The 11350-nt window shown below is 26.7% G+C and overlaps 1 protein-coding gene across 3 annotated transcripts; it reads right to left on the bottom strand.

Annotated features, from left to right (window-relative positions):
- Positions 1-689: 689 nt before the first annotated feature.
- Positions 690-9302, bottom strand: LOC141528277 (leukocyte elastase inhibitor). 3 transcript variants are annotated; one of them, XR_012479345.1, is made up of 6 exons: positions 8913-9302; positions 6918-7214; positions 4075-4676; positions 3833-3965; positions 1428-2714; positions 690-1346 (listed from the first exon to the last, which is right to left on the bottom strand). XR_012479345.1 is itself a non-coding variant. In XM_074244240.1 (6 exons), the coding sequence occupies exons 2-6, from the start codon at positions 7203-7205 to the stop codon at positions 1752-1754; spliced, it is 1914 nt and encodes a 637-aa protein (XP_074100341.1). In that variant the 5' UTR covers positions 7206-7214; positions 8913-9302; the 3' UTR covers positions 690-1751. The 3 variants fall into 3 exon arrangements, 2 of the variants coding, with proteins under 2 accessions (XP_074100341.1, XP_074100340.1); XM_074244240.1 differs by having other exon boundaries at positions 690-2202; positions 2275-2714; XM_074244239.1 differs by having other exon boundaries at positions 690-2714.
- Between the last annotated feature and the right edge of the window lie 2048 nt (positions 9303-11350).

The following is an 11350-nucleotide window of genomic DNA, read 5'->3' as shown; positions in this document are numbered from 1 at the left end:
TTTTTTTTTTTTTAATTCAAGTAAAAAATAATTTTATCTTTAATAAAAATAAAATTGAGTATTTTAAGTAACCAAATTTGAAACTTTATGATTGCATGAGTTATTAAATATAAATTTTCTCATTTAGTTTAAAAAAAAAACTAGGTAAATATTTACAAATGGGGTCAACCATTTTAATTTTTACTTTTTTGAACAAAATTTTTATTTGATTTTATTGATGTTTTTTTTGTTTGAAAAATATTAAAAAAAAAAAAAGTTGATTATCATAATTTTAACAAATTTTTAAAAAAATTTATAAATTTTTTAGAAAATTGTGCTATTCAAGTTTTTTTAATTGTTTGTGTTTTTATGTACTTTTCAAAAAAAAATATATCAAAAACATCGAAAAGAGATAGAATATAAATTGTATCCAAAAACGCGAAAGATAAAATTTTTTTCAACTTTTGAAGACAACAAAACTATCGAAATCTTTATTTTTTCTTTCACGACATTTTTTTATCATAAATGCGTCATAAAAACTAGCAGAATAAAAAAAAATTTTTTACCGAGTTTTGGCCCAAAATAGGGTTGATTCCCCTTGTAAATAATTACCAAAAAGTGTTTTTGACAATTACGAGTTGAAAAAATGTAATTTATAATGAAAATGAAGTTAGCCGACATTTCAAAATTTTTTAATGAAAAAGTTTCAATTAAATATTAAAAAAAAAAAAATTCACCTGTAAAAAACTTGAAAAACTATAAGTGTAATTTTTTAGAAATATCTTTTTAGTTGTAATTTAACTAATTAAAAAAATCAAAAATTTTTAGACATCTGCTAACTTCAGTGACATAATTTATAAAAAAATTTTAATTAAAAAAATCTAACAATAGATCATCTTCGTCTCAAAAATCTCTGAAAATTTTTATTCTTCACACAAACTGTATTTTTTTTTATAGAAGTATATTAAACCTCTTAAGGCGTAATAACTTCACATTAAATATTTAATTTCGTGTTTGTTTATAGTAAAAAGAACTATTTCTTGATCATATTTTACAGAAAATATTCTCAAATAATTATTAAAATCAAAATTTATCGATAACATTCTTCTCATTACAAATATTTCTTAACTCGGCCTTAGTACCGGCAGGTATTTTGTTACGAAGTAATTTTTACTTTCTAATAAATTTGAGATAAAAGAATTGCATAAATTATATAAAATATATTTTTTACCTGAAATTTATCTTATAAATGAAACATTTAAAAAATTCCTTGCAATTACTATTTATAATAAATTTACAGGCTTGAATAGGTCAATCAATTCTTAAAAAATTTGAATCAGTTATGACATTTTAATAATACTCAAAAGCTGAAAAATGAAGAAATTCTGGCATAAAAAACATTAATATTATTAAGACTTCAAAAAAATAATCAAATTAAAATAATTTACCATGAAATTAAAATGAGTGTGCAGCGATGAGAACTTCTGACGAAACTTCACGTGAAAATGTAATATCCGTTGAAAAGCTACGTTAAATATTCCATTTTGATCTTTAACTTAATTATTTTATTTAAATATTCATTTTAATAAATAGTTAATACACTGAAGCTTTGGTATCAGCTTATGAAAAGGATAAAAGTTCATATACAGTAAAAAAAAAAAAAAATTATCTCTACTCGCTATCTTTAAGAGCTTTAAATAGTTTATAATGAAAACTGGACAATTATTGCTCTTAAAAATGAATTATTTTTGTCAAGATTAAAACTAAATAGATTAATAATGAGGTGTAGGTTTGTTAACAGTTCCCCAGAACAAAATAAGACTTGAAGGATCATGTCTAATGAAAAACAAAAAGGGGCGATTGGCGTTGAAAATTTTCTGGCCCCCGGATTTGGCAAGAATAACGCCAGTCGCTGCAGCAGCAACAGTGCCGGTTTCGGTGATATCAATTTCAACTTTATGAAGAACATCAGAAGCATACAAACCAGGATTAATAAAGTTAGCGCTGTTTCTGAGTGCATCCAATCCGTATGAGGGTAATCCTTTGGCCTGGATAAACCGCAGAAATCCGGGGTCAATCGGCCGATTTTGTCTCTTGCTCCTACGACCACCTCCAGTTAATTTAACTAGATTTTTATCGTGATCGACGAATGGAGTTGATGAGGTCGCCCTTGGATCCTTAACTTCCTCTGGATTGAGATCGACCTCTCTCTTCTGAATGTTTCTGCGAATTTTTTCGAGATAAACTCCATTATCCCACTGCTGTATATCATAGCCGCCTTCTGAATCTTTATACCTGAAGTAATTCTTCTTCCCAGAAAAGTCTTTTCCAGTTACTCCGTAAGTGCCTGTGGTGCTGGCGGGGGTGATTGGATCGGTATCAGTGTCGGGATCATCGGTATTGATCCGAGAGAAAATAATGGGATCACTTGTAGATTGAGATGGATTTGGTGCATTATTTAAACCAGTTGATAGTAATCCTAGATTAGCTTCGCTTGGAGTAAACAATGAAGTGAGACCCAGTGATTGTAATGCACGGTTTAGACTCAAAGTACTTGATAGTTTCATTCGTGGAATTGCGATTATACATGTTGAATTTATCATTTTGTTTATTAATGAATTTATAACTTCTGGAGTAATACGGGATTCCAGGTCATCCAGGGCATTTGAGTTCGTTGCGGTGGGTAATAAAGCGTACATTGTTGCCTCAGACTTTAATGAATATCCAGTAATTGCCTAAATCAATTAAAGGATTATTATAGTTTGGAGAAAAATTAATAAAAATGAAGTAAGCTGACATTTAAAATTTTTAGAAATTTTTTATTGAAGAAGTTTTAATTAAACAATTAAAAAAAATTTTTCATTTGTAAAAAACTTAAAAAACTACAAGTGCAATTTTTTTAGTTGTAATTTAATTAAAAAAAAAATCAAAAATTTTTAGACGTCTGCTAACTTCAGTGTCATAAAAATTATTGTTATTGTTGAAAACTAGTTTTATGTAATAGCTACTGATTTTTCTGCTTTCAAATTTACATTTTAATAATTTAATTATAAATACTGATTGAATATAATTAACTTAAATTATTGAGTCCTATCGTTTTAATTAAAATAACATATTTTTGATAATTTAACAGCTGAAGAAATGATCAATGAAGAATATAACGCTAAAATAATGGTTAATCTTTCAGATTTTTTTAAGATTAAGTTGGAAATTAAGAAAATGACGTACATAGATGGCGCATCTTAAGCGCGCGTAATTTGAAATAGTTTTTTTGCACCACGCATAATGCGAAGCAATACAATCGTAAAAATTTTTTCGTTTCCTCTCAGCAAATATTTTTATTGTTATATTCTTGTACATCATTTTTTCTTTGATAAGCTTGTTTGATCAATAGATATTTAACTCGGTATTTTTTAATTATAATTAATGAAAAACTAAACTGGTATTTTCTCTGTTATTACGTTGTTAATGCGCGTCATAATAACAGCGAGAGTTCAGTTCAATAAGAAAATATCGCGAAATTTTCGAAACAGTTAATAATAATAAACTTCTTTTTCTTATTTTATTTAATAAATCATCAATATGATATATTTTTTATCGAAAATTAAATAAGCATTATGAATTGTGCACTTTTTGATTCTTCAAAAAAAATTTCTTTTTTAAACTTGAAAAACAATTTAATTAGAAAAATTTTTTTCTTTCAATACTTCATAAAGCATCTCAAGTCATCAATAAGATAATTTGCCAAGTATTTTTTTATTCAAAGAAAAAACATTATTATATTATGACAAAAAGACTATTACATAAAACTTTTTTCTTAAATCTAGAACAAATAAAGAAGAAAATAACTTACGGAATCACTGTCTTTATAAGGCAAGCCGAGAATTTTAACTCCAAGCTGTTTGTCTTCGTAAAATGGAAATTCGCCGCCGTTATACATCATATCGACATTAATTGTCTGCCCTGATGCGAGATAAAACGGTTTCCTAGAGTGATAGAGATTAAAAAAAGAAGAAATTCATATTATAATAAGATAAAGAAAATTGAGATTGAGATGAAGAGGACTTGAAACTTTTTTTCATGATAATGAACTACCTTTTAGTAGCACCTTTGAAAAAATGTTGGTTCCATTCCCCGTTGAAGTATAATGCTGACGCTAAAATAACTTTACTCTCAGGATACGGTGGTTCAGATAAAATGCTGTTAATTTTTCCCCGTGTCTTCGAATTCACCCAATCGTTGATAATTCTTTGAGCTTCTGCGGGCCGTTGGTGAAAATCAACATTGATAATATCGTTTTTGTAAACATCGCGAGCTATTGCCGCGAATTCTGGCCGAATTGAATAGCCGCTTTGGACGAAAATACTCCCGGCAGAAAAAAGTTCTGAAGAATGAGTTCTGGCAGAGTCTCCACTAAATTTTATTGAATTCAGAAGGAGACCGAACATGTGATGGACTATTTCAGAGTGTCCTGAAATGTCAACTCCGGCTTCGAATCCAAGGATCCTGGCTATTTCATCAAACGTCCTGCCTCCGGAACCCAAAAGGACGACTGCTAAAGTTCCTGCCAGATTTAATGGTGAGAAAACGACATTTTCTCGGTCAAATCCCACGGATGTCTCTCGCTGATTTGCGTCAATTGCACGGTCCATATGCAAAGCGAATTTCGTGACTCCTTGCGACAGGATATGGTTTACCTGGAAAATAATTTTTATTTAATTATTTATTGATTTACTTTTATCTTTTTTTTATGGATAAAACTAAAATAGTATTTGATTTTCATCGATAAAATTAAGAGAATAAGAAAGATTTTGTCTGTAGCGTATTTTTGTGATAAAATGAGCTTTTTAAATTAAATTTAGTATCATTGGAAAAGTGTTGACCTGAATTTGTGCCTTGTTAATGATTTATATGATTTTCAGCAATAGTTAACTAATTGTGATAACTTTTTGAAGTACACGGAAAAAAGAAAAAGAGAAAAATTACATTGTATATTATAAACGTGGCGTTTCGTATAGAAAACTGGAAAAATTGCAGTTTCAGATTGTAATTATTGCATTAAAATGTAAATATTACATTCTACAGTATAATTCTCACAAAATATGTAATAATTACAAGTTAAAACTGTAATTTTTCTAGTTTTCTATACGGAATGCCTTGTTTACATTATATAATGTAATTTTTCTTTTTTCCGTATAGTGCTAAAAGAATCAAATTTAGCGTTAAATGTAATTTGTTTATTTATTCATAAGTAGATTTTTTAGAAATCTAATTATTGCATTGGTCCTGATATCAGAATTTTATAAAAATTTTTGTTATATTCTTACTCAGCTCGTCAATCTGAGTCAGGAAATGTATATGGTTCAAAAGTTTATATATACATATATATATATATATATATATATATATATATATATATATATATATATATATATATATATATATATATATATATATAAACGATATAACCGGCCTTATCTCTACTCTAACTCTCTCAATTTTTAATGGATCTTCATTAAACTTAGCGTCCATATTCTACGGATAATTACCGAGGTTAAGTTCGAGGATAAGCTGAATCTATCGGTTATTTTAAAAATACGAGCTAATTCAAAACTTCAAAAAATTTTAAAAAATTCAACTTTTTTTTGATTTTCCTTGCAATAACTTTGGAATGCAACAACTTTTCATATTTTTGTAAATTGCATCTTAAAGCTTATTTAATAACCTTCAATTTCCATGCTGATTTATTTCCCTCAATCAAGTAGATCACGAATAAGAGCAGATTAAAAATGTCAAAAATCGCGAAAAAATTCAACTTTTTTTTGGTTTTTCTTGCAATAACTTTTGAATGCGATAACTTCGTTTTTTTCGTAAATTACATCTGAAAGCTTATTAAATAAGCTTCAATTCACATGCTTCATTATCTTCCTTAATCAATTGTGCCAGAAATTACAACAAATTAAAAGTTAATTCTAATTAATGAAATTTTACTGTTGCAGTTGTTTTTATTTTCTTATCAGTCCTCATTATCAGTTTAGGCAAAAAATTACCTATTTTCTCAGATAAATTTAATGAAATTTTACTTTTGCATTCGTTTTGACGTCATCGTTGTTCAATGTACCAGAAATTTGATTTTTTTTTGTTTCTTTTATATATATATTTTTCTATTTATTTTGAAATCTACTTCCATTTCGGCTGCCATATTGCCTTTTTTTTTTGTTTTGTACGCGTGAATATAGTTATAGGTCAAAAACTAATTTACATAATTAAGAGATTAAGAAAAATTTTATAACGCGTATATCTTTATCATAGATTGGTTTTGACATTTCTTCAGTGATCGTAATTTATGATTTAAATAATTAAGAGAGTGAGGAAAATTTATGATGAACATATCATTATTTTGAAAGGAGATTTTATAGTTAAATTTGATTTCATTAAAAATATCTTGCGAAAAAATTTGTGTCTTTTCACCGTTTTATGTATTTTTCAGTAATAGTCAATTATTTATGTTAGATTTTCGGAGGAGTTTTGAATAGTTTGTTGGTTCTATAAATTTATTCCGTCACAATTGTCCATTAAATTATTTGTAATTGATCCTGTTAAAGCACTATTATTTCTCAAATTTATTTCATAAGTACTCAAACTATGTAAAGTCTGATTAGAAACATCAAAATATCATTAAGCCAAAGTTTTCTCATTTATAATTCGTAAATCTCGGCAGTCGCATAGTCGCATAAATTGCAGGTTGCTAGTTTATCATATAAAAGAAGAAATGAAATTTTTATCTCGATTTTGATGAAATAATAAATGATATGAAACTCAAACATTAAATACATTATTATATTAACCTACTTATAAATTAATAATATAGATACTTGGCTTAACCAAAATTTGCCTTACTCTCTTAAGTAATACGGATAATAAATAAATAAACTTACGTGATCACTCCAATATCGCTCTTCGCTGTTAATAGTATTATACACATTGGGTCGTAATTCGGCGGCGACATTATTGACATTACCCACATCAAAATTAATTGCCGGTTGTAGATTTTGTATAGCCGGTAAACTCACAGCACTGAACGATGGAAAAGGTCGTCGATGTTGGCCCCCATTTCCATAATAAGGCAACGGAATGGTCGGTTCATAATCTTGAGGGAATATTATTTGTAAATCGACACCCACAAAACAGAACAATAGTATCACCAGTGAATTTATTTTCATCATTTTTTAAGTCTAAATAAATGCATGAAAAAATAAAAAATAAAATTATTTAAGTATTTTTTTTTCTTGTTGAACAAGAATAATTTGAATTTTTTTATAATTTACATAAGCATCAGGGACAAGGAGAACTAGATTCACGTAACTGTTTGAAAAACGAAAGTCAAGGACTCGACAATCTTTCTTCTTTTATGCGCAGTGATAGTGATAACAAGTTAATCAAATTTTTTAATTATTTATCAGTAAATTTAATTAATATTTTAAGACTACATCAACAACAATAATAATATAAATTTGACCAAAATTATTATCATTATTTTTTTACAATATTAAAGCCTTTCCAATCTTTTATATTGAAGCTATTTTTACACAGAATTGAAAGGTTCACTTGACTCAAGAAAATATTTTTCTTCCTAATTATTTTCTTGAGCGAAAAAAAATTTTTTTTTGATACAAGAAATTTTACTTATTCCAACAAAATTAATTTTATTGCTTTAAGAAATACGTATTTTGATCCAAGAAAATTTATTTAAGTCAAGAGAATCTTTTTGTTTTGAGAAAATTCAGCCTCTTGCTTCAAAAAATTTAGTTCTTGATAAAAGTAAATTTTCTTGCCTCGAGAAAATTTCTCTCTTGCTCCAAAAAATTAAATATCTGGATAATAAATTTTCATAAATATTTTTATTGGTTAATATGTCAAATGGGAAGATCAAATAATATTAAATAATTTTTTTTTTCATTCACTATTTATAATTGCACGCTAGAATAATATAAAATGGGTATCAAATATTCAAGAGAAAAATTTTCTCAAAGTAAGAAAATTTTTTTCTTAGCTGGAGTAGGTGGCCCTACTTCTCTAAAGTATCTAAAAATTTTGATTAAACATAAAAATTTATTGTATCAAGTTTTTATGATAATTTAAATTAAGAATAAATTACTTTTACCAAGAATAAAATTTCAAGAAAAATTTTAACTTCGGTCTTCCTTCAGGCACCCGAAAATTTTCTTGAGCCGAGAATTTTGTTCTCCAGTCAAGAAATTTTTCTTTCTGTATATTTAAAATTTCAAACATACCGTTTTAGCAACAATTTTTGTTATTTTGGTAATTTTTGTTAAATTAAAATTCAATTTATGATGTCTCTTATTAAAAAAAGAATTAGAAAGAATTCAAAGGTATTTTCAATAATAGAACATCTGACATGTAATCGTAGAAGTCCAAGTTCGATTCCTGGCTTGGTCAGATCTCAATATTTTTTTAATTATTTATAATTTATCAAAAATCACAAAAATGGCAAAAATTGTTGCTATGAAGTTATAATTAAAATTGAAAAAATTAAAACATCAAATTAAGGGATCAGAAAGGCTTCAATATTAAAATATTATTTTTTTTTTTTTTTTGACATACTTAAAATTACATGATATCATAAAATAAATAATTATTCTATATTTATTCACAAATAATTATTTAGCTCGAACAAAATAATTTATTTAATTAACACAAAGTAAATACATAAAAGGATTTTAGTTGACGTTTTTTTGTACCAGAGATTAAAGTCAGAAGACAAGGTTGACGTAGCAGAAAAAATGAAATTTATTCTCCCGCGTAAAGTGAATTGAATTTCATTTCAAAATAGTGAAATCAATAATGAATTGAATTTCAAAAATAGTAAAACTACAATTACAATTACAAAAAGAATAAAATTTAATACAAACCTTTGAGATTATCCACACTATTATCGCACTGTTAATTAAATTAATATTTCTTCCAGTTTATAAATATAAAATAAAGTATACTGCACCGAGATTTAATTAGTCTACTTTTGAACAAACTGGCTTATGCAATAATTAATAACGAGTAACGATCAACGCAAAAATCGAGCAGCCAACTGGAAAAAATAAATTGCATCGCGCAATTTATAAAAAGATAAACCAACAGAAGTTTAGGAATCGATATTATATGCATGTATGTATAAATTTATATACCGGTGTCACTTTATTTCACTATTGTACTGTTATATCATTGTGTACAATGTTATGCGTTATATGTCTATATATATGTTATAATATAATAATATAAGTAATAATGCCTCGGGAGGTAGTAAACCGCGGTATTGCCGAGTAAGAGCAACTGAGTCACGTTATGATCTCGCACTCGTATTTACCGCGTTTAGTCCCCACTTTTTCATCATCAAGTCGCATTCAAACATTTTGTATATATACATATATGTAGATAGAAAAAGATATTTATCCTGAATTCCTTGTTATTAAACATTAATTCTGAAGATTAATATTTAATTACACAATGACAACCATGTAGAATGAAGTAGTTGATTTAATAAGTGATAGTAAAATTACTTTGAATTTATTCCCCGTTTTAATAATTTATTTTATTACTTTTATTATGAAGAATAATCAAGTAAGATCAAAAAGAAGCAAGAGATGAAGAAATAAAGTAAAAATATAAATTAATTCGAGGATTTACATTTTTATCGGTTTTATTTCGCGTTTAAATTTATTCGACTTTACTTTTTAATAATATTAATACTATCATTCATTTATCTGCATAAAAATACACGGGTAATCTCTTCTTATGAGTTAATTAATAAAATTACTACAATTAGTTTTTTAAGCAATGCATTTTTTTTTTTTTTTAAAGAAAAATACTGGTTGGAAAAAATTTTATGAAATATTGGAAAATATCGCAGAGTGCAATCGACTTTTGAATTGTATGATCTTTACAAAATTGACTAGATGTCTTTCATTGTCGCGATAGTTTTTCTTCTGCATGTAAGCTTTCACAGAAAGAAAAATTTCTTGACTGGAGAACAAAATTTTTGGCTCAAGAAAATTTTCGGGTGCTTGAAGGAAAACCGAAGTTGTGTTAGCCGAAGTAAAAATTTTTGTTGAAATTCTATTCTTGGTAAAAGTAATTTTTTTTTAATTTAAATTATCATAAATACTTGATACAATAAATTTTTATATTTGATCAAGATTTTTAGATACTTTAGTGAAGTAGCGCTACCTTCTTCAGTTGAAAAAAAAATTTTCACACCTCGAGAAAATTTTTCTCTTGAATATTTGATAGCCATTTTATATTATTTTAGCGTGCAATTATACATATTAAATGAAAAAAAATGATTCAATATTATTTGATCTTCCCATTTAAAATGTTAATCAATAAAAATATTAATAAAATTTAATTCTATCGAGGTATTTAATTTTTTGAAGCGAGAGAAAAATTTTCTCAAGGCAAGAAAATTTACCTCTATCAAGAAAAAAATTTTTTGGAGCAAGAGGTTGAATTTTCTCAAAACAAGAAGATTCTCTTGACTTAAATAAATTTTCTTGAATCAAGATACGTATTCCTTAAAGAGAATTAATTTGGTTGGAATAAGTGAAATTTCTTGTGTCAAAAAAAAAATTTTTTTTTGCTCAAGAAAATAATTAGGAAGAAAAATATTTGCTTGGCTCAAGTGTATAGAATTTGAAAAGTCCCTTTGATAATATACTAGAGTTAAACTTTCTGCAATATACACCCTGTTATTAAGGTAAGCTCGGATTGTTTTACGTTAAGTGAAATGAACCTCGATAGTTTTATTGAAAATGATTAAAGATAAACTTTTGAGGATTAAAATACGTGGGTTATATCTACGGCGTGGAAAATTTGAATTGTTATTAAAAAAGTATTGTCTCGGAGCCGGTTGAACGTTCCCGGTCGCCGACGTAAAGTTTAGTATTGATTTGTGGAAAGTGCTCGTTTTTCCATTACTCGTAACATTTGTTCTTTTTGCCCACTCTATTTATATAAATATACATCCGTGTAAATACGATGATATTTATGCTGCATTTAATATTACATTAAATCAACAATGTCATGTTTGTTTTTTATTTTCTCTGTATAAGTCGAATTTTTTATCAACTTAGTACAAACTTTTTTTCATCAAACAAATTTCAAAAATCTAAGAAATGTCTTCTGTGTTTAGATAATTTTATAAAATATTGTGCAGCAAGTAGAAATAGCAGAAATAGTTTATTGTATGAATTGCGAAGAATAAAATTTTAAAAAGTTACATAGAATATTGATTTAAATTATCCGGTAGGTACTATTCCACAGACGTTTATCTAGTTTATTAAATTCATGAATTTATTAT

The sequence above is a fragment of the Cotesia typhae genome, unplaced genomic scaffold (genome assembly GCF_013202065.1).
Source record: "Cotesia typhae breed Kobodo isofemale line unplaced genomic scaffold, CoteBio_Ctyphae contig_43, whole genome shotgun sequence".
NCBI classification, from domain to species: Eukaryota; Metazoa; Arthropoda; class Insecta; order Hymenoptera; family Braconidae; genus Cotesia; species Cotesia typhae.
This window is presented reverse-complemented; position numbering and strand designations above follow the sequence as displayed.